The 24,156-nt window shown below is 42.5% G+C and overlaps 1 protein-coding gene across 3 annotated transcripts in view; it reads left to right on the forward strand.

Moving 5' to 3' along the window:
• The window catches only part of cacna2d2a (calcium channel, voltage-dependent, alpha 2/delta subunit 2a), a 149,549-nt gene that overhangs the window by 99,927 nt on the left and 25,466 nt on the right, over positions 1–24,156 (forward strand). For all 3 annotated transcript variants that reach the window (XM_035630481.2, XM_035630482.2, XM_035630483.2), the window contains exons 6-10: positions 1,127–1,265; positions 12,527–12,658; positions 12,892–12,949; positions 23,152–23,202; positions 23,483–23,582. In XM_035630481.2, coding sequence (XP_035486374.1) covers positions 1,127–1,265; positions 12,527–12,658; positions 12,892–12,949; positions 23,152–23,202; positions 23,483–23,582 — 480 coding nt within the window. The remainder of the gene's footprint in view (positions 1–1,126; positions 1,266–12,526; positions 12,659–12,891; positions 12,950–23,151; positions 23,203–23,482; positions 23,583–24,156) is intronic.

The following is a 24,156-nucleotide window of genomic DNA, read 5'->3' on the forward strand; positions in this document are numbered from 1 at the left end:
TTGCATTTCAGCAGTCAGAGTGCATGAGGAATGACCAGAGATATGAGTTTTGTTTTACAAATATTCAACGAATGAAGGCTAATGAAGGATGATAGAGGCATGATGCCAGACTGTGCTGAGGGCTACTTCTGTATGGCAGTGTGACAAGGAGCTCGGTGCATGAGCGCACATTAATTAAATTGTCTTCATTTAACAAAGACCCGTCCATGACTCGGCGTTGTACATTAAGATTTTTCAATGTTCATGCGTAAATGTGACCTGCACACTTGCTATGTGTGTTTACTAAGTATGTATCTAACAGGGTTACGCACCGACATCAGATCAAGAAGAAGCTAATAAACTGCGGAGTGACGTTATATCTTGCTGCCATTATTTTTTCCCACATCCCACAATCCCTTCCTCCTGTGGGAAACAGGCACAGATTGTACTCTATTGATAACTTATCAAGATAAAAAGCTTAAATGTCAGTTTGTCTTTTTTTATCGTCGGGCTTTCTTTGATATCTGACACTTTTCCTGATGCAATACGTGTGTCAGGCTTTCTCATCGTGTACGGTGGCCAGAACACATTTTCTTCACTGTTAGCACGTTACGTGTTTTGATATTTGTTTTAACAAATCACAGGCGATAGGGAAGAGACAGTCTGTTAGGAAATGTGTGATCATTCGGATGGACGGGAGACTAAACAGTGATTAAGTGGTGTTGGTTGCTAGTTATTGTTGGGGTTGATTTGCCGGGCACCTCGTGCGTCTGTGATAGTCATCTCGGGTACTATCAGTCTCTGTGTTTGGTGTCTGCTCTGATACCTGCCTCGGTTCTCTGGTGAGACGAAGGAAATAGAACTTACTCAATCTGAAGGCAGTCAAAAGTAGTAATTTCTATTTTTGTGCTCAATATTATCTGAATGCCCTGCAACTTTCTGCGTGAGAAAGGTCAGATTTGCTGTACCGTACGTACCACAAGCCACAGAAGGGTACTGTTTAGCCACAGAAATGGAGTGTCATATTTGCATGTTTCCCCTCGTTTTTTTCTATCCACTCCTTTACACTGTACGTGTGCTCACTCTGAATTGTATGTGTGTGTGTGTGTGTGTGTGTGTGTGTGTGTGTCTATACATGTGCATGCAGGCGGAGGATGGGGAAGAGGAGAGCCTGCTGGAGAGCTCGTCTCCCGTGGAGCTGGAGTTTGTGGACGATCCCAACTTTAAAAACAAGGTCAACTACTCCTCCAGTGCCGTCCAGATTCCCACGGACATTTACAAAGGCTGTAAGTTTATGCAAATACTTTTTCTTTGTTGCTGTTCCGTTGAGTGGTTTGTAACAGGACATATGAAAAAATTCCCAATTCAAACCGTTACGTTGTTGAATTCGTGCACTAAATGAACCATTGTTACAGTGAATTCAATATTGTATCAGATTCTAAAATAATACATTAGTGATTTAGATGTATCATGTATGTACAAAAACGTCTCCTCCTGGTTTTCATTCACACCGCTGGGTCATGGGTGGATGAGTGTTTTGTTTCGACTCGACCTCTGCAGTATGTTGGCTCAATCTCTCCCTCGCTTTATGTCAGCCTGCACTTTAACACACTAACATGATTTTAGATGACAGACGGTCTCTCACACCACATTTGTGCTGTATTTTTTATTTATTTGTTTATTTTTTTTCTTTTAGCGTGGGCATTGGCTCCCTCGCTTGTGGACCCTTGCCCTTCGTGCCTGGCACCGCGCTGCCCTGCGGACGTAACACCCTCCTTAGTCCGCAGCTGCCAAATGGACAAAAGGGAACACATCTCTGATTTTGCTTGGCGTGTTCCCTCTGTCACCCACCTCTAACCTTTTGGACACTCTCTCCCTGTCTCTTTAAAGACTCAAAAACCTCGTGCACACAGACAGACTGCCATTTTCACAGTGGCCTCCTTTTTTTTTTTGTTATTGCCTAGCTCTTTGCCTTCTTTGTTGAACAGGCAGTGTATGGCACCTGTCTGTAACAATGGCCTCCAGCTGTGTCTCCAGACAAATCTTGTCTGAATTAGACACTCGTGGTTCAGGAGGAGATGTCAAAGGCCACAGCTAACTCACAATAGAGCAATCAGGCCTGCACATTGTTCCCGGAGCCATTTTGCTCCAGCTCTAGTTCCCATGTCTGAAGATATGAGTCAGAGAATAAAAGCCTCTTGATTGAGCCTGGTGGAGAGACTAGACTAGAGTAGAGTGGGACAGAGCCTAGAATGTTTTTTTCACTTCTCTTCGGTGGACATGTTTACTATTGATGTCGTTCGGTGAGCTCCCCTTGCGCAATCTGCTGTGCCGAGATTGTCGAGTGACGATTTTGTGCCAACTCCATTATGAGCATGTGTGAGCGTGATTTGGTCGTTGGTGTCGAAATACATGTTGCCGCCAAATGTACAGTAATTATTAAAGACGCTTTTGCACCAAATTCCAATATCCAATGCACAGATGTTTAGATTATAAACATCAATCTTGAGATGTTGCATGATCAAAATTCAAAGGGGAACTCATCACTGACAGATTTGACTCTGTCTACAGGGCTTGGGAAGTACTGCTGCGTACATTATGTGTATATTGTTTAAAGACTTTTGTGGCTCCAGAAGGGAGCTGCTTGAATTCTGACGATCCGTCTTGAGAAATGTCACTTGAGTCAGCATAAGAACATCTGGGGGTGTGGAGTTGGAAAGTACTCCTCCTCTCTGCTTGACGGCTAAAGGCTCCAGGCTACATTTGCCAATTTGTAGCATACCACACTTAAACCTCTAAATCGCAAGCTCTGATCAGCAGTCAAGTTGCATTGTGGATAATGTGAATGAATGGAATAAAAAAAATAAAAAAATCAGTTTTATAAAGTGAGTGCGTGCTATGCTGAATCAGGGGAGCGCTGTTTTAACTAACTTATCTTGCATGATTTGATATCAAGCTTGTGCAACGGCCGTCGCAATAGTTTAAGAGAGGTGATAGGAGTGGATCATTCTCTGTGTGGTGTTCTACTCTGGTCCTGCCATCGGGAGCCTGCAGGGTGCCTTGGAGAGGACGTCTGAGGCAGCTAATGTGGGCGGATTGTTGTCCTCTGGGTCTGGAGAGGTCTGGATCTACAGTATGTGTGTGGGTACAGGATTAGCAGAAGAGAAGTAGTGTGCGTGGGTAGAGTACTAGTTCCTCGGGGGGGAGGCCAGAGGAAAGGCAGAGAAAAGAAAAAAGTGTAGAGAGAACGGAGCACAGCCGAAAGCACATGCATAATGTTCAACAGTGAAATTCTCAAGTGTTATTTATTAGCACTCGCACTTCATGTAGTTTGAGTAGCTCGCTTTGATTTGTACACATTGTTAATGCACTGAATAATTTGGCAGTTTTCCAGAAAACGGCAGCTTAAATTTTCAGTCTCGTCAAAAAGGGGGGCCTTGGAGATGGACTGAGAGAAAGGCACAGATAGACGGAGAGATAGAAAGAAGGGGTGAGAGGGGATTGGAGGAGAAGAGACACTTTAATAATAGCAACCATTAAGAGCAAAAAAAATCTTCTTTTTTATTGTGATCCTTTCAGCAGCTAAATGAGGCGGTGTATCCATCTTGGTTTGATTTGTCTGCTAGGCCCCGTGTCCGTTTATTGAGATTGAGAGTGTTCCCTGAGTGCAGTAATGAACCATTTTATGATTCATTATCCCACTGCTGATTCCTGCTGCCAAGTCTGCAAACTTTCTAATTAGCTTAGGTCAAACATTCATACAGTTTTCTCCTAATTATCATTGCTTATTACAGGATGGACATCGCAACATAGGCTCAGGGGAATATATTGATGTGGGCGGTGTCGTCTGTGGAGAAACTGGTTGAATTCTCCCTCTGAACGTGACAGACATTGTGAAAAAAGAGGGAGTGAATTGCTGAATAATCATAGAGGAGCGGCCTCTGGGGATGAAGTGCTTAAAATAACTGAAAAATAAGCATGACATGAACGAGGGAATACACAAATTATTCTTTGGTGACTATTCTGTGGATTCAGATTAGGTCATTATTCAGGTGCTTGTACATTATTAACATGTTGGAAAATGTAGAATATTGTAAATCAGCCTTTTTGGGGGGGGGGGGAAGTAGTAATTATGTGTGTATAGTGTTTGTCTGAGAAGAAGCAGAAACTGTTCCCAGCAGGTTATAAAGAAAACCACCAGTGAATTTGGGAAGTCCTTTCATCAAATTTGAAGTTTAAATCCGCTGCATGCAGCGCCATTTCCAGCAGCCTAACGTCATGTTGTCAGTTTGCCATTGTAGTCAGGCACAGTGAGAAACTCTGTTATCACAAATGAATAGAGAGGACTGGCTAACTGTGTGTGTGCAGATGAAAGAGCAGAGCTTAAATGATTTGCATGGAGTGATCATCCCACACACACACACTTACACACAAACATCGTTGCTACCCTTCCCTATACTTGCCTGTCCAACTGTTCCAGTCACTGCTTCTTTCAACTTTATCAGATTTGCCTTACACATTACCAACAATTTCAAAAGTGCACCATTAGTTTTTGAGATAGATTTTTCCAGTTGGTGTCTGGCAGGTCGCGTACATTTGGTTTTAGAGCTTTTTTGATGAAAAACCGCTTCTTCTTTTCTTTTCTTTTTGCTGAAAATGGCTACCTGCTGAATATTTTGCCAAAGATAATTGAATAAATGTTAGAAAATATTCACTGTTATTCACTGAAGTACTTATCTCAAACAATGAGGGTAATACCTGAAAAGTATAAACAATGTGTAGGGTAGTCAAGAGGCATTTTATTAGGTAAGTATTAAGGAAAAATGAAACTCTAATCAGTGCTTAAACCAGCAGCAGCGGCCTTGTACTCCCTGCCCTTTGAATGTTAGCTTCCATTTTGCCCCGACACTCTCTGGTCTGTGGCTGGATCCCCTCTGGGAAGCTCCTGGCAAAAAAAAAAATGTATCCAATTCACCTTTGTAAAGAGCAAATTGCATGGGGTGCATGTACATGTGCAGCACAAATTTGAGTGCAACAGATACAGCAGATAGAGAGTCAACGCAGTGTCATGTGAGATTCGAAAAGGCGAGATTTGCATTTCTGGCGTTTCATTTGAGTCAAAGTACCTCTGATGTCTCTCGTCTTCTTTAAAATGGATCTGGAGAGAGTTCCGCTTCACTGACTCTGGGGGGACAAAGGCAGCGTTTGATGGACAGACTCAGGTCTGTTCACAAAAGCAAAGGAAAGTGACAATGAGAGGAATGAGAGTTATGCTTTGTCACTTTGTCGTAATATGTGCTGTGGCTCCAATTAGGGACTTTTCACACGTTCCTGTGTGTCTGTAATAACATATTAAAATCATCATCGTAATTAAAGTTAGAAGCTGTAAAGATTCGCTCCAGCTGTATCAGGGATGGGGAACCATCTTCCTCTCAAAGTACTTTTCCATTCTAAAGCGTTCTTCCAGGGCCATACTGAATTACTGAACACATACATCACACCCCTAATAACCTCTAATCAGATGCCTGTAACTGTTTCTCTCTCATAAGACAGCTGACGTCCGATGGTAGTGATGATGATGATGACGCTACTCACACCTGAGTTTGGCCATAAGAGTTGACTGAAAATAAATAAATCCTCTCCTTTGGTAGTGCCATGCAGTTGGGCTGTGTCTGTTGTTTCTGTTGTTTCTTCGCAGTCCCTGCAACTCATCTGTTTTAAGCCTAGTTTACACTTTCTGAGTTTTAGCCTGATTTTCAGCACGGCAAAAGATGTGTGCATCTCACCAACAAATGCCCCAGATCTGATTCAAATCGTCTTCCGATAGCCAGTCGCCAAACGCTAGGTGTGAACTTTGAGAGGCTCGGCGACATATCGCTGACCCTCAGAGTGCAGGGCAGGGTGAGATTTGTAAATGTGTACAGAAAGAATCTGCAAATGCGAACTGAGATTTGCAAATACGTACATTTTGTTTTCGGAGACCACTACTACTGTACTAGTCGGGGGTTTCTCCTGGTGAAAGATGGTGTATTGTGCGAACCCCTGAGGCCAGCCAGTATGAACTCGCAACGACTGCAAGACTTGTGTGTTTTGTCCATGTACAACACACACTTCCTGTATTCGTTTCAGGTTCAATCTTCCTCAGGTTAAGTGAAGGAAGCGTCCTTGTCAACTATTTCACACCATGCTGGGGATCAACTCAGCCCCTCTCAACATCAAACCCAAAAGAAAAAGTGATCTGTGAAAGGCAACAAAAAAAAGAAATGGAGAAAGTTTAAAAAACCCAGAAAGCCATAGAGAGGTGGGGGTAAGGTGAATATGATTTAAAGTTAAAAGAGAAGAAAGACATTTGAAACACTCCAGTCTGTATTTCTGTTGTTCTCAATGTTACAGACAATTCATGTTTCTTTCTCTGCCCCTCACCCATCTCACCCCGATAGTGTGTGCCCGGTGAAGGGGCACTATCGTTTACCCGCACACTAATTAGAACAGTCAGCACAACAAACTCCACTTCACTCACCACCGGCCTCACAAATTACATTTCATGTGTGTTTATTATTTACTGCTCTACTTTAATTAGAAAATTTGTTTGGAGGAGCACTCGGGAGCTGTGGTGAAATCTCTCCCTTACGTCTTATTCTGTGTATATTAATAATCACCTCTGCTCAGAAAAAGACCTTCCCCAACGCCCGCGCGCACACACACACACACACACACACAACCTGCCGTTGAGGAAAACTCCGGTATCTCAGCAACAAATACACTCTTAAGTGCTATTCCTGAGTGACTGTTTGATTCCCTCAAATGATTTTTAATTATGATTAATTACATTTTTTATAATTAGTTAATGCCGCTGCTTCACTTGCAAAGCATTTCTTGGAGAATGCTTTCCAAAGAAGACTGGAACCAAATACAAACGGGGTTATACAGTATCCCCTGGATTTTATTTTATTTTCAACCAAGGCCACAAAAAGACACATTTTTCTCTGCAAAGGCTTAGACTTTGTTTTAGCTTTTCTTTGTGGCTGTGTGAGCTGCTGCCAGTTCCTGTCGCTGCTGTTTCCTCTGCAGGATGAAAGGTTTGAGGTTCGGGCTCTTTAACTCTCAGCCAGGCCACAAAGCAGCCCTGAAGCAAGAGGAGACGGGGGGGGAAACGGGAGAGGCGGACGAGATGTACAGGAATCGGGCTGACATTGTAGACAGACAGAGAGAGGAGGTAGTAAATGCAGACGAAGAGATGCAGGTCTGTGATGATCTCAAATTGTGCAGCAAAGGTGATGGTGTTGATACAGTGTCAAACAAATCACATCAAAGATACTTTTAACCTGTAGGGTTTTGAAAACTAGTCACAGTGAGGTCTTCAAATTATCTACTGTAACTGGGACACGTTTACCAGTAAAACACGTTGTTGATTGTTTTAGTCACGTTTCAGAAAGAATTTTATTCACTTTCATTATTTTTGGTCTGGAATTGAAAAAAGACAAACTTCAGAGGAAGACTAATGAGGAAAGAATTCAAACCTAACTGTCCGACAGTCTGCATGGCTGAAAGGGCAAGTGAACTAGTGGATTAGAGTGAAGTGACCTTTATAACTGAAATGACCTATGGTTTCTCACCTTAGTGCATGATGTGGCCAGAAGATGTGATAACCTTCTCTTTAAAGAAATGACTTTTGGGAGAATATCCTTTTCCGGATATTAACTTACTAAGATTCAATCCTGTATATGTTTCCCACCTGTCTGCTTGAATAACGTCACCTATAAGTCAAAGTAAACAGAATTGAACTACACCAGTTCCACTTACTCACTCGTTTTAAAAAGTAGAATATGCAGACGCATTATGGCAATAATGATTATGATTCTTCAAAGGGACTCAGCCAAGAGCTTAAGCTCCATCATGAGTTTCTTATGAGGGACCACTTTTGCTCCACTATGATGTATTACAGGCCAATGTTCCTTTTATATCTGCTCCGTGTGTACAGTCGACGCATGTACCCATTTCTGTAATGTTGTAATAATACAGGGCTTAAAGCGCAGATCTCTCTGGACAGCTCCTTATCATGAGTATATCAGTGTGAATAATGGGTGCATGAGGGGTTGGGGGTTGGGGTCATATGATAGAGGAGGTATTGGTGGAAGGGAGTTGAGGAATGATCTCACACCGAGATGCCTCATAAATCCCATTCATAATTGTTTCCCTACTTGGTGTGCAGTCTTGCTCCACAAAGGGGCAAAGCCAAGGGTGCTCTAAATGTCAGGGGAGCGGCACGCTGATGAATTACCTTTTAAAGATATCGGAGAGCGGCGCGTTTCATGTGAAAGATGAGCCCAGCACAATGCGTGGAGGCTCTGTCCGCCTGTGGACATATTTCCACCCCAGGGGAAATTTGTCTTTTTATCAACTGTCCCGAGAAGTCACAACATATCCTAACTGCATAAATCAAAGAGAATTAGTTTGCTTCGTTGTCCTATCTGTGATGTGCCTCTTTTTTTCCGGCAGAGATCCCCACCAGATGTGTGTGTCTGTGCGTGCGTGCGTGCACTGCAGCCCTACAAGAAATAAGTCAAATATTCTTAACTAAATATCTATAAAGCTAAACAATTGTTTTTGGTGTATTTGGTGTAAATTCTAGCCACTGAAAGAGGTTAAAAGGCCTTAAAACTAACTGGATAGATAATTAGAAAGATAGATAGATAGAAAGAAAGAACAGAAAGGCAGAATGAAGAAGAAAATGTAAGAAATACACATAGAAATATAATAACCTCAAAACTGTATAAACCTAAAAATAAATATAAATAATGTACATGTTGGTGCAAGTGGGCAATTAGTCATCAATAAAATGCTTGTGGTAACAGGCAGGTGCAAATGTGCTGGGATTTGTCAGACAGAGGTAATATGTTCAGTCAAAACTATTGGATATATCAAAAACTTGACAAAAGGGCCAAACAATTTAAGCAAGTTGTGCTTATTAAAAGCAATGAAAACTCACTTGTATAAGATAAACTTACTTAAAATGAATATTTTGCTCTCGATTGATCTGACTTCTACAATTTCTAACTCATTTGAGAGTAACTGGCATTAAACTTCAACAAGTTGAGCTACAGTGCCCCTGAAGAAACATCTATAACTTAATCCAAGATTGATATGCAGGGTAAAAATGGCTTGGAATAAGACACAATTTTTTCAAACTACTGAAAATGTAAGACATTGATAGATACTTTTTTTTTTTACAATTATAAAATATTCAGTACAGTCCGGACCACAATCTCAATAGTCACACAGACTATTGGATTCCAGATCAATCATTAACAGACTGAGAGAGAATTTTTTTTGCATAAGCTTTTCCAATAATACACTGTCAATTTTTTTTTATATTTTAGACACTCTAGCAGCATAATAGACCAGACCACGGTGAAATGTGAAGCATCAGGCTCTGTTCTGACAGTCTGGCAGCACTCATACGCAATGAATAAAATTTGATTAAAAAAAAACCCTAATTGATGTAATTTCATAAGATACTGAAATTAAGGAGTTATGCCAGTGGCCTTGCACTTAAAGAAAACGATCTTGTTCCTTTGCATGGGATAATTCTCAAATCATTGTCATTGTCATTTGTTTCTTACTGGTTAAAATCTGCTTAATATTTGCTGGCATGTCTTATTAAGTCAAAGCTAGATACAGTATATTTACTTAAAATTAAATTACTTCTGAAGAAAAAATATGCTTAAGATTATTTATCTTTCTAGGCAAAAAATAGGACACATTCTCCCAGAAATTACTTTCTTGAAATCCCTTGCAGTGAGGGTGGCTCACACATGACAGGAGAAACGCACACACTTTTATTGCTCTTGATTGAATGACGAGACTGAAAGACTTATGTCTCTCATTTGCTTCCATAGACCAGCACTTAGTTATGAATAAATACACATAATATACCATTTGCCATCACCAAAAATAGTGAACAAACAAACATTCAGAAAACGTATCAAGCACATCGCTGGTGTAAAATTGGATGTGTGTGTGCGCAGCCCTGGGCAGCGATGCGGCTGATAATCCAACCAGCGTTTGGTTTATACCATAATGTTAGTCAGGGTTGCTGAGATGGCGCTAGTTTTTAAATCCGAGGTCCCAGCATGTCTCTTCGCCCTTGGCCTGTCTGGGACAGCTATCATTACATACCCAGTGCCTCTCCAGATAAGTGCACCCGGGACTTCGCAGCGCACAGGCTGCCCCGGCACCAACCTGCTGTGATAACTCCTGCTCAAAGGATAATAGTTTTTACACATTAATCAGATGGCTCTTTAACCACAGAGTATTGCATGGCCCCGATGAAATTGAAATGCATAGTTTGCCTCCCTGATAATCTCAGCGCAAACATCAGTAAAATGTTGCCACGGGTCCCATGGTAACGAATCTGAAGAACGCTTTTTCGGCATTCTTCAGACCATCTGGACGCTGGTAATGTAAACATGGGTTATGAGACATAGAAGCTAATAAAAGCACTTTTACTTTCTAATTCTGGTTGGAGCAATTAAGTTTGTTGCAGAAATGTCCCTGGCACACACGCTTCAGGAACGAGTCATCAAACAACCACACAACAAACGGCTGACAAACCATTACACTGATAAGAATTGTCTTATTTTTGCGACTGAAGCCGAAGCTGCTGTTTTACAATGACGGTAAAGCCTCAGCTGTCCTGCCCCCTCTCCAAAATATAAAACGACGATTAACAACCAACAACAGCTATTTCTCCACCTTTGTTACGCAATATGCAAACTCTTCCAATAAGCAATTCTTTCACCTCAGTCGTGTCTTGGATTCTTTTCATATCAGCATTTTAACGTTTGAAGTTTGTATTAGGTTTATTTTCTTCTCTCATTCCTTCATGGGTGAGAAATTTCTGGCTCTCATTCGTGTTAATATCTGTGTTGCTTTTCATCAATCGTCCTCCCTCTCTCTCCCTCTCTCTCTCCCATCTGTAGGGCTGCCTCTGTCCCCCTCCATTCTTCCTTTGTGGTTATGTCTATGAATTTTGAGAAAAACGTGTTGAGGAGCTCCCCTTGGTGATGGCAGTAATTTGGCTTTCACATATTCCTATATCCTCCAGACACTATTTAGTGCTTCTGTAGTGTGAGCGCGCGCGTGTGTTTGTGAGCATTTGTTTTACAGGATGAGAGAGAGAGTAATGAAACTTTGTTTTGTTTTGAGGTTCAATTTTGGCGACAGTTTGGCAATGTGGAGCTTTTTAGCTGCAAATATAAAAACATGTTTTAGTTAACAACAGTATGATTGTGATCACCTCGAGCAGAGGAGGTGAGCAGCGGCTGGGGGAAGGCTGCTGGTATATTTGTTAACTCTAAATTGACAGCTCATCAAAGACGGTAATTGAAAAGCATGGGAAAAGTGGATAATGATCATTTATTTGTGTGAAATTCAGACGAGGGGTTGAGGAAAGCTGGACTTGTCGGTTCAGAGGCTTATCTAGCTTTGTTTGGCTGAGTAATTAAATCAGAGACGCGAGTGAACTTCTCCCCAGCTCAGCGCCTCATCTTGTTTCCTCTTTAATCAGGTGGCTATTAAACCTCTGATTGCACTCCCCATCTTCTGACTTCAGCTCTGCTATTAAACTGAACCAAAGCATTTTTGGTTTGTGTGTGTGTGTGTGTGTGTGTGTGTGTGTGGAGGCATATTGTCTCATGTTGTAAGGATCAAAAGTGAAAGAAATAAAAGGGCGGTTATACAATATGAGTTAGAGTGAGGTGGAATGGAAACGCGATACACTGTGATTCTGTGGTGGTTATTCTACCGCCGCCACCGCCATGCTATTTCATTTCTTTTTGACTTGATGATGAATACTTCTCTCCACAATCATAAATCCATTTCACAGAGTACCACTGACCTGTGAGATCTATCTATGACCTTACGTTTAAAACTAAAACACACAACGTTGTGTTTAGCCGGACATGCAGAAGTAGACTAGGTATTTTTTCTCTTTCGTACTCCCAATCTCCAAACAATCCGCTTAACACGGAAAACTGCAGTTTGTATTGCTCTGCTATCAAAGAATTCAGAGGTGCCTTCTGCCTCCCCACGCTGCGAATGGCATATGACCTACTCCAAGGTCAACTCCGATTGCTCATCTGCGCTCCTCAGAGATCGGCTAGATTAGACTGATGCCCCGCTCAGACAGCTACCGCCGGCCAAGCCGCCTGCATACATCCATTCTTATGTGCCCGGCTCGGCTTACTGCTGCTGGCACGGACAAGGTTGTTCAGCAAGGAGGGGTAACCTTAAGGGTACTAACAGGAACAAAAAACAGAGTGTTTTTGCTCTATGCTTACACTATATTTAGCTGTTATTTCTTGAGGCTTTTAATGAAGAAATGGGGAAGTTGTCTTTTTGATTTACAAATTATAAAGGCAGGGGAAAATAATCAATGATAAAAGATCCCCTAAATCCCCTTATGGAAAGAAAAAAAGAATAAACCCTTCACTATACTATATTAACCCGATCACTATTGTGTGTCTCCTTGTGTGTCCCCCTACAGCCCCGGTCATCCTTAATGAGTTAAACTGGACGCAGGCTCTGGAGCGGGTCTTCATCGAAAACCGCCGGGATGACAGCTCGCTGCGCTGGCAGGTGTTCGGCAGCGCCACTGGAGTGACACGCTACTACCCAGGTAGGCCACAGGTCACCGAGTCAACAGTCCGCCTTATAGCTCACGGTGAGATAAAGTCTAAATTGACCCTTGGGCTCCTCGGCTGCAGAACATTGGCAATCTCTTATCAGATGGCTATACTGGTAACTCAATGGACAGAATGAAATTATGATTACTTTGATCTAATCTGATGTGAAATATCCTACAGTGCACTGTACGGCCTCTAACTTATTTTTCTGGCTCTCTCTCTTCAGCCACTCCCTGGAGGGCGCCCAACAAGATCGACCTGTACGACGTCCGCAGAAGACCGTGGTAAGTGCCACCAAGGTTTAACCTCTCTGTACAATGTCAGTGTAATTCAATTTTTTCCCCCCCTATTATTTATGCATGTTAGCAAATTAAGAGCAAATAAGAAAAGAGCATCCATTTATCCATTTTCAGGGGCATTTGTTTCCTAAATTGGCACATTTTGACTTAATGAGCATTAATGGTCAAATAATGATGTTGGGACTGTCTTTTAACCCTCGATGTCCCCCTCAAAAAAGAGGGAAGAGTTGGCAGTACATTATAAATTCATGTATAAATTTGTGTCGTTGAGTGTGAGTGTTGGCGCCGTGAGTGTTGAGAGGAGAGGGGGTTTGTGTAGCTCAGAGCAGACAACCTCTAACAAATACAAACAGCAGCAGCAGCAGAGGAAAATTGCAGGAATTTAACTTGTCATTGCAACACCTGTGCTGTCAGCAGCAGCACTGTCACGCTGTCTTAAAATTGTGACAAACTGTTGTGATGGGATCTGGGTACACACACGCACACACACGCGCTGTAAAACACGTTTGATTTTTAAATTGTGTGTTACAAGAAAAGGCAGATGTAAAAATGCATGTGTCTTTTATTGTTATATTGAATAATATGAGGCCTTTTCATCTTCATAATTCTGTGCTTGGTGTTCAAAGAAGTAGCCTACGTACATAGAACTCTTTTGAACTATTACTTGTACCAACTTCACGGCACTACTTCTCTGTGCGTCTTATGAAATTGAATGACAATTCCTGACATTTCCTTTCTAGAAAACACGTTTTAGATTGGACGTTATTTTTCTGATCTTTTTCCTAACCTGGCTGCTTCAGGCATGTCTGCACACACCGTTACTTTATACCTGCATGTATGAAAGAAAGGCTATGATTCTTAAATCCAGTCTCGTATTAAGATTCCTGTACTGTGATTTGTCTCCGTCTCCTGTTGACCTCCTGTGCTCCCGGCAGCCTACAGCTAAATAAATAGTCTAAAGGAATGAGACCAAAACATTCTCCTAACCCGTGTTTATCTCAGTAAGTGATAATGTGGAATGCACTGCGTTTCGCTACAAGGACAAAACAAGATAGGGACTAATGTTTTTGTTTAAAGTGGCCACCTTTGTCTCTGGTTCCAAGTGCAACAGCTGATCCGTTTTTGGAGTATCGGGGTTGGCTGAGTGTGATCGGCTGGACAGATCTGGGCTGCGTCAGGCCAAACAGCCCCGTCACCCGCCCACCCCGGCTTACTGTCCACCTTCCACATTCAATCTACTTGCCACTGTCACATCAGCTTTGTGGCAGCCCTGCCTGTTGCCTGGTTACAGGTTGGAGTGAACTGGACATAATCATGACAGCAATGTTGATTAGACCTGACCCCATTTTCCATCTCCGTCTCAGTCCGGCTCAGTGAGAGTGGCTGTTTGAGGTCAGGCCATGGCTGTCGGATGAAGTCAAAAGGCTCAGCCCAAACAAACAAAAGACACGCAAAAGAAAACCTTTGCATTATGGTTCAGTTTGTAGGACAAGATGCAAAACACACAGTCTTGAATTCTTAAAATGTTGCCAGGCCTGAAAGAGCGTGAATACATCGACCATTAAAAGTACATTAAACGTAAAATCAGTCATTTGATGTGTGAGTTGAGGTTAAAAGTCAAGGTCAAGGTTTCATTCATTGATATTTCACAACATTAGAATGAGATTGCTCCTTACCTTGAAATAGTGCTCATAACCAAACTAACATCCATAAACTAAAACCATAGATAAGAGTAACATAAAACAATGGTTGAAATAGTTTAAACTGTTAAAAAAGAACAATCCCTGCAACAAATTATTAAAACAAACTTAGATTAAGAATAGGAATCATCAGTCACTCAGTTGAGTCAATAATCTTTTGAAGATGTACTGAAGGTTGCGAATACTGTATATTCACATATATTAATTCAGATATATACAGTAGAGGTTTGACCTGTCAGTTAGTGATAGAAGCTTCTTATTTATTTATTTGCACAGGTTTTAAGACTTTTTAAAAAAAAAAATGAAGCTATCGCCCAACGCCTCAGTGTATCTGTAATCATCAAACTAAGGAGGTGATCCCTGACAATTGAATTAAGTTAACACCCAAAGAAAGTCTCCCCAGTGCTCCAGTGTGAAATGAAAAATGCTGGAAAACACAAGACGCCGTGTAGCAGCACAACTTAAAACAAGAATCCTGCCGCTGATCTGACAGCACAAAAACCCAAGTTCATCGGGGTTTAATGTTCTTACACATGTTTTGACTGCGGGGAAACAGGAAGGAACAAGAGAAGAGAAGGATGTGGGGGGTTGCCGAGCGGCTGCAGCGTCTGTGACAAGGTTAGACAGAGGAAGAGGTGTAGTTTTTGCGCTGAAGAAACACCTTGTCACCCCCCTAGTCCTCCATGTTTGTCACTGTCATCTCTGTCAAGCTTTTCCTCATGTCGGAGCCTTCGACATTTCCTGTGGCCTGTTGCTTAGCAACTTGTGCCCAGCTGCGCTGAGTGGCGCGACCGTGGCAAGGGAGTGTCATGATATTTCAGGTCAGACCGGTGTGATTATAGTCGCAACATGCCGTCTCCCCCATTCTCCGGAGAGGCTGGCAAATCACGAATGTCGGAGGGGTAAGGAGAGCCCGTCATGTGCGCTCATGTGACCGGAGGAGATGTTCGCCTCCTGTAACACAAACAACGGCATGAACCCTTTCACACAAGTTCGACAAAACCCAACTCACGCGCACACTTGGTGTTTCAGGAGATGTGATATTTGAATTTTCCCCCCTTTTTAATGTTAAATATAAACTCTGACTATACTGCAATTATTGTGCTTTCTTTTTTTTAAAGAGCATAAAACAGAATTTGGAGGTTTGTGGAAACATCAGCTAATCTTTAGGTGTTTCCCATGGAAACAGATAATGGAGATCTGTGCGTCATTCTTACAAGGAACCCACACATTGTTGCCGATAAACTGAGATTTAAAGTGGGGCTAACATTTGCTGAAATCCTAAAATGCTGTATGACAGAAGAACCAACAGACAAGGTCATAAAGTTAAGCAATATGATAAGTAATATCTAAGCTAAGGGTTGCTTTTAATAGCCACCATGTGCTACTGATCATACCAGTCAAAAGCAGCAAAAAAAAACCTGAGGATGCTTAAATGACGCAGGTTGTGTTTTATTGCTCATTAATATAGCATTTTATTTGCCAGGCATAAATTTGTTTTCTCTCCTTTAAAAAAATTCAAAAGTCTTGCTTTAAGCCGTCTGTCCCTTTACAACATTCAGAAAGTGGAACCCATAATTGTGCATCATTATTAATCCCAGTAGTAAAGTGGGTTTATCTTCCAAAGTTATCAGAGATGTTCACGAAATTATTATTTTTTTTTTTTACGTCAACACCAGCAGAGTCATAGGCAGTATCTATCCCAGCTACTGTACATCAGATCACATAAGCTGATGTGCCAGATAGATACTGTAGCTTCACAAATACCAGTATAGCAACTGGTAAAAACGGATGCTATCGCAGGAACATGCTTCAGTAATGTTTGCACTGACTCTCCCTGTAAGAGTCACCCAGTCAAAGATGTGATGTGGAAGATGGGGCCAGAATTCATGGCCGGTCCGTAGCGTACAGGACAAGTAGCTTCATAGGGACAGACGGATGGTGGCTTGGCTCACCTGGCCCGAGCTGACCAGGTGCACTTCTTACAAAAAAAGATGCGGTGGGGCCGCCTGCCTCTGCGGATTGGCTCTCTTCTCCCCCCCCCCCCCCCCCCCCCCCCCCCCCACAATGGCCCCAGGAAAATTAATGGTCCAGTCAACACACTTAATTGTCTCCAATTGCTCTGACATTAATTATTAACATTTGTCCATTAGATTGTCTGTTCGTGTTATCAAGGGAAGCGGAGCAGAGGGTGAAGTGAGGCAGAGGGGGAGAGAGAAGTGAAAGGGCGAAGGGAGAAATAATCACAGAACGCCATGGAGTCCTGTTAGCCAAGCGTTGCAAAGATCCCATTACCTCCCCGCTTCACAACATCATGTAGGCTATATCACATATTGATTTCTTCGAAAAGTCAATCTGACCTCTTTGTAAATATTATGACTGCTGGTCAGTCCTCAAAGCCGAGGCTGCCCAAAGTACCATTCCAACAGTATGTTGAGCCCTGAGCTTCGCCGCCTCCATCTTTCATGCTCTTCACCCCCACTTGAAGGAAAATCCAACACAAAGGAAGACAGAGTCAGTCACAACTTTGACATTTCAGTTTGAGTCTAGATGTAGTTTTTTATTCTTTTTTTTTTCATTTTAGGAGCAACACTAACACACAAGTGCTTGTCTACTGATAATTGATCCTGATTACTAATGCAATTTTCTGTACTCTTTTTTTTTTTGGGCCAAGAAAGTGGTGGAAAAATCTAACAAGATTGTGTGTTCTTTTGAGGCATAACTGAAAATAGGGAATTGGCACCAACACTTCCAATAATCAACAGAAAGTGGAATAAATAAATGGCAGACAACATCTCTCTCTCTCTGTCTCTCCCCTGCAGGCTCTCTGGGCGCCGTCCTCCTATATTTTTATCTTAATTCAATCTTTATACGCCTGCCACATCCACAGCAGCACTAAGAGAGCAGCAGTCCATAAAATAATAAGCCCATCAGCACAACACAAATGCACACACTTAGGAGCACGCACACACACTCACGGTTTCTCTGTGTGATATACCGTTCTCCCATTATGGTATGGTTACTACTGTACATGATGCTTGTATATGAGGTAATGGGAGAAGTTAGCCTCCTGGGTTTTCTACCAGAAAGCCTTTAGGAAGCCAGTTGAGGAATTATAAAGACCTGGGGGAAAGTTAATGACAGGAATTTCACCCAGGAGATTGTGACCCATTTTATTTTTTAATTAATTGAATGCTGTATTTATGTAGAGCTTTTTTAGTCTTTCTCCCACTCCAACAATTTACAGTACAAGTCACATTCACCCATTCACACACATTCTCTCCGCAGCGCTTTTATCTATCACACTGCTGGAAGAGCCTTCAGGGCCAATTTAGGGTTAAGTGTCTTGCCCAAGGACACCTGGGCACACAGAGTAGAGGACCCGGGGGGTCAAACCATCGACCTTCTGGTTAATGGATGACCCTCTCTACCTCCTGAGCCACAGCCGCTATGTATTAGTTTCAGTTTTTGTCGTTATTATTGTTTTCTGTTGCGGTTCGATTAAGTTTTGGCAACGTAGCTACTTAGTTAGGTGAGGTTGCCTGCCCAGAAGCCCTGAAGGCAAACTTCTCCCGTGTGCTGTATTTATAAGAACTCGCCACTGTGAAGAAACTTCACACAATTATAGTGGACACGCATGTACAATGCAGAAGGTACCGTATATACATCCCATTCATTATACACTGCACAATGCAGCCGATAAGAATTCACAACAGACTACAGTGACCACACCTGCCAACACACACAACTCTAAAAAAAAATATACCGTCGTAAGTTGTTCTTTTTTTCTGTACATTCGCTGTGGCACGATGAAATGAGACCCCGCCACTCCATGCATCACGCTTCATGTATCTGTTACATGTTTCTGAAATATATGTTGTAGATAATTCCTCCAATTTAAATGTACTGCACAACACTTTGTGGAATGGGTCGGGGTGCATAAACACAATCTCCAGAGAGAGTTAGCCCCCAGGCATAGTCAATGTATTGATTTTACAATGCTGCGTCTTGATAAAACTATTTCATGAATTCCAATGAGACTCCTTTACCAGACTGCCGAAAAAGGAGTGAAATACAATCACCACGACCAAGAATATGTCATTGTGTTCATTGCTTGTGTAATGCGTTTCTGTTAGATGTATTGGGGGGATGGTGGCGGCGTGTATGGTGGCATGCTGGTGGCTGCGAATGCTGCCGCTTTAATCTCCTCTCATTTAGAGCGATACCTTGTTCCATCTCAGTGTAAAGAGCACGTGTCTAATACACACACAAATCAGACTTCATCTCGATTGTACATATTGTTCACATACACGTGTGCGATGGTGTGCACACGTTTGTTTGTGACATACATGATGTATGATATGGCTTTCTTGTATTTTTTATGAGCATACAAATCACTGCGGCTGCTATGGACAAACTTGCCTTTCAATTATTTATATAAAATCACTAAATGAAAAAAAATGACATATTACGTATCACATGTTATTTGCAATTAGCTATTGACTCCAATGACTTCTGATACAGTCTGTTATATATTACAGAATGTCATTCTTTTCTTAAGGGCTGTGACTAATGATTTCTTTCCTGTATCTATTAATCTGTGAATTCTGATTATTTGTATTGAGGAAATGGTCCAAAATGCTCCTCACAAATTTTGAGAGAACAAGGTGATATCTAAATGTTGACTGTTTCGTTCAACCAACGGTCCAAAACCAAAAGATCCAATTCACAACAACATATAAAAAAACAGAAAAAAAGGAAATTCTCCTTTTTGAGAAGTCGAACCAGCAAAGGTTTAACATTTTGTTGAATAAGGATTTTGTCAATATTAGAAATTTTGTTCAATTCATTTTCAGTCTAGTGATTGATCTCTGTTTTTCTTTTTCTTTTTTTAAAGATATCAAATAATCAAAACATAAAAAACCTTTTGGTTTGATTGTTTTTGTATTTGTTTTATTTTTATGGTCCCTTTTCAAACTCTGGCATATTTTAATTTCACCCGGCAGTTACACTTGAATTGCCAACAAAAGTTTGCTATTTCATATTCCATATTTATGATTTGTGAGATTTTATATAAATACCTGTAGATGATGAGCAGGCATTAAACAGGCTGAATTGAAGGGGAGCTGGACTCGGAATTAGAGTTTTCACATTTGGTTTTCCTCTGTAAGGAGCTGCTCAGAGTGAACCACATCTGACTCATCCTGATATATAAACACAGTACAATAGTGATGTTGAAACAAAATGCTGTTGTCACTGGTAATGATGGTTTGGCACCAGCCGTCAGATGCTGACCATAACTTTCAGCGAGTGGACGGAGAGGCAGTAGGCTCATATGTTGAGTCTACTGGCTGACGGTTGTGTCACTGTGGCACAGACAGGGCGACAGGGCTCAGTTCAGCACCAGCCAGGCCCATCTGCTTGTCACCTGGCCTTGGCACGCAGGAGACTGGGTAATGACAGGGAAAGAATGGCATCAGTGGGCAGAAGCTGAGAGGTAATTACTGACTGGAATCCATGCAGAAACAGCACATCTGGAACCATGAGTCAAAATGTAGAGAATTATACGCCGATGCCGGCCTCGATTCATGATTTTTATCTGTCAGAGCCGCGGAGCTGCGTATCAGCCCGCAGGCTAAAAATCCTTGACTCCATCCCGCTCTCTCTGTTCGTGATGTTCTCTCCTCGGAGGCACGGAGACAATTCAGTTGTGCTGCAGGCGGCTTAAAGGGAGAGAAAGAGAGCAGCGCTGATACACCAAGACAATCTGCGGGTAAGATCAGTCACCGTGGCACTATAGCTTCGGTGCTGAGTGACGCCATTCTGGCTCATGTGTTACTCTTCTCCCCTCCGCCACTGCTCACATATTTCATCTTAAACCCCCATTTCTGCCAATCAAAGTTAGAGAGAAATGATCTGCCTGAAAAGTGATATTTTCTTGGCAGATTTTGGGGCCAAAGTTTACACGGTCCACCATTGTGAGATTCTACATTGTGTGATGACCCATAATTACTGACTAACAGAAGTGTGCATTGCTGTATAATTAACATTTAGCCCCATCAAAATAACTTGAAGTCCATTAAAGGACCATTCTCCTCTGTGAGAGATAGACTGACCAGAGGAGTTAATGAAATCCTGCAGTTGGTCTGCAGGCATCAGCCCTCACCAAATGACCCTCCTTCAATCTCCAGACAGGGTGTCTCCGTCCACGAGCCTGAGGGAATGGAGACGTGGGCCACATTCTGACTGAGTTTCTGTCCTGCATCGATGATCGCTTCCACAGCGCCCCATCCACTCGAGAAAGAAAGAAGCTGCCACTGTGTGGAATCTCACATCTACCCTCCTCTCCCGCTCGCTCCCCCAAATTAAGATTTCAGTAATTAAATTGATAAAAGTCATGCATGCCAATATGCCTCATGGTTCCAGACCTGATTACATACGCCACACAGTTGTGGAGAGCTGCACAAGTTCTACCTTTGATGTGGCATTCTTTATTATTTAAAATAATTGGATTCTCCCTTCGCCCCTCCCCCTCACACATATACACATTTTGCCTATGTTCACTTTGGCCGCGCTCAGTTAATCGAGGTTCTGGAGGTAGCGCTGGTGCTGAGTCCTTGCTCCATCTGGGGGTTTCCGGGCAGCTTTTCCATAGAGCGGTGACCAGGTGTGTGTGTGTGTGTGTGTCTGTGTGTGTGTGTGTGTGTGCGTGTGCGTGTGCGTGTGCGTGTGTGTGTGTGTGTGTGTGTGTGTGTGTGTGTGTGTGCGTGTGCGTGTGTGCGTGTGTGTGTGTGAGAAAATTGGATTTGAGCAGCCCAGGCGGTGTGCTGAGGGACGTCACTTCAACATGGGTCGGGGGTCATTCTGCAGGTTGGAGCGGCGCCTGCCAGTGAGTGGGAGCGCTGAGCGCTGTGGGAGCGGTGGCAAAGCCTACCGGGGCTCCATTGCTGTACCACCATATCAGCTTGGCCGAGCATTAAGAAGAAAAAAAAAAGCCTGGCCCACAGGCAGCTGGCTTCTCTCCACACTCAGCTGAACGGCTGATAACCAGCAGAAAGAGACCCCTGATGATTACTCTGCCTAAGAAGGCTGCTAACTGCTCGCCTGCTCACTCCTCAGAATGTCAAACTAGTACTCACATTTGGAACCCCCCCCCCCCCCATGTGCCATAGAAATTGCTTATAATCTCCATCAATTTCAGCTCTCTTTGTGCTATGGGTGAATGTGAATTTAATTGCCACTGGAACATAATGAGTGGATTTTGATTTTGCTCTGTATATCACCCTCTATCAACCGTGGACAGACGTTACACGCGAGTCTCTTCCAGAGCGCGAGTCGTCTGGCCGTGCTAGTTTAGTCCCGTCTTCTCCGCCTTGTGGGCCTGCGCTGTGCCGTGGCTGACGCACACCCAGAACTACCCTATTTTAAGAGTTTCTTTGCGGCAGCAGCATAATGGTCTTAAGCAGCTTGTGCCTCCTCTCAACAAAGGGACTGCCAGAGTGAATAATGCATCTGACACCCAACTGATGAGTCATCAAAGAAACAGAACATCAGCTATCGTACGTTACTGACAGCACTTTAGCTCGGCACAGACTCTCCACGGCACAGGTCAACACTACTCAGGCTGCTCCCTGACAAGTGACCCAGTACAAAGTATATTAGACTGTATGCGTCACCATTGTGTGGCTGTAAAAATAATCTATTCTTACATGCAATTTGTGCTAATTTTAAAGCCTAAAATCCTTTGTTTTACCTTTTAAATTCCCATAAGTCTTCTAAACACTCATTAAAGAAAGGTAAACTAAGATTTGATAACAATTGAATGAACAGTTTAACAATGCGATCGTGTTGATTGGTATTGGAAATAGAATGTGCTTGTAACTGATTTAAATAGTGGAACATTTTCAAAATAGAAGCGAGAAACCAGCTAATTCAAGCAGGTTCTCACATAAATATTAAGCAATGCTGTAATATCTGAATATCAAAAGCATTTAAAATTCTGCACCGAAATATAATCAGCCTCAATGGGGTACAGGTGATCATTAAAACTGTATGAAGCCTTTGTCGATGTTAATTTTTAAGGCTTTTAGACTGAGGCTAAGGCTTGATTAAAAAAAAGTCTGTTGGAGGTTGAACAGTCCGGTGCAAACCATTGTAAACACGTATTATTATATACTTAGACTATAAACTAGCAATTACTTTGGCTTATGCAGTAATTATTTAGAGAAGGCATTGTTATGCAGAACAGAGGAGTATCTCTGTTGAAGTCAGCCGACAGAAGCTGTTGCCAACACTGAAGTACATAACACAACTTATTAACTCTTCTAAGCACATAAGCCTTCTCTGTATATTCTGTAGCTTAAGTGGGCTCAGCCATGGTCGCCTCATGTCAACGTGGCTCCGCTCATTGTGACTTTGGCTTCTTTCTCCAGTTGCCAAGATTATGGGGGGGAAAATTAAAGCTAATTCTTTGTGTCTTTTGTACAGGTATATCCAGGGTGCATCGTCTCCAAAGGACATGGTCATCATTGTGGATGTGTGAGTGTCTCACTGCCTTCTCTCTCTTCTCTCTTCCAACGTTGCCACCGTGGCTGGAGTATTTGTGTCTCCTTCAAAGGGCACTAGTGCCACCTGTTGGTCTGAAGAAAGCCTAAAGTTAGAAGAAGACAAGTGCTCCTCATCCACTTGCCGCTGCACTTCTGTCTAAAATGCACACACTCTTTGTAAAAGGGACATGAACAGAAGAATGTGAATTCTTATTCAGACCAGCCTACCCACGACTGAGCCTTGTCCATGCTTTGTTGCTTCTTCTCTGCAGGAGCGGAAGCGTCAGCGGACTGACTCTGAAGCTCATGAAAACCTCCGTGGTGGAGATGCTGGACACCCTATCGGACGATGACTATGTGAATGTGGCCAGGGTAAGTGGAAGTTTGTGGTGCATGATTTGCAATTAATCATACAAATCACTCCTGAATACCGGAAGAACACAAATATTTGTTGTATTTATTAAGCAGGTGGTAATCAAGCAGAGAGTTGGCGAACGGCACAGTGCACCGACACTGCTCCCAGTTGATTGCCTGCAGCAGGAACATTGCACTTCCCTCATTACAGTTTATTCGCTCTTCCTGCATCACCGATGTCCATGTGGGATTTTGCTTGCCTGTCTCTTTCACTCTCCGCTGATTGCTAAGCTTTATATTAGGACTGATGTTTAGGGGAATATTAACGTTTTCCTATATTGCAGGACAGATAACGCACACACACACACACACACACACACGCACACACACAAACAGACACACACACACACATCCCCATGCTTGGTGCGGTGGCTCCGTTCGGAGACTTCCTTCAGTAATCCTTCATAATCCATTGCTCTTAGCCACTGTATGCCTTTAAATCCCAGCTCCAAGAGCAGTAAATGAGCACGGTAATCTGGATGGGAACGCATCTGATTTTCACCCCTATAAAGAATATGGGGGCTTTCAAAAT

Source organism: Scophthalmus maximus, chromosome 6 (genome assembly GCF_022379125.1).
Source record: "Scophthalmus maximus strain ysfricsl-2021 chromosome 6, ASM2237912v1, whole genome shotgun sequence".
In the NCBI taxonomy this organism is placed as follows: domain Eukaryota; kingdom Metazoa; phylum Chordata; class Actinopteri; order Pleuronectiformes; family Scophthalmidae; genus Scophthalmus; species Scophthalmus maximus.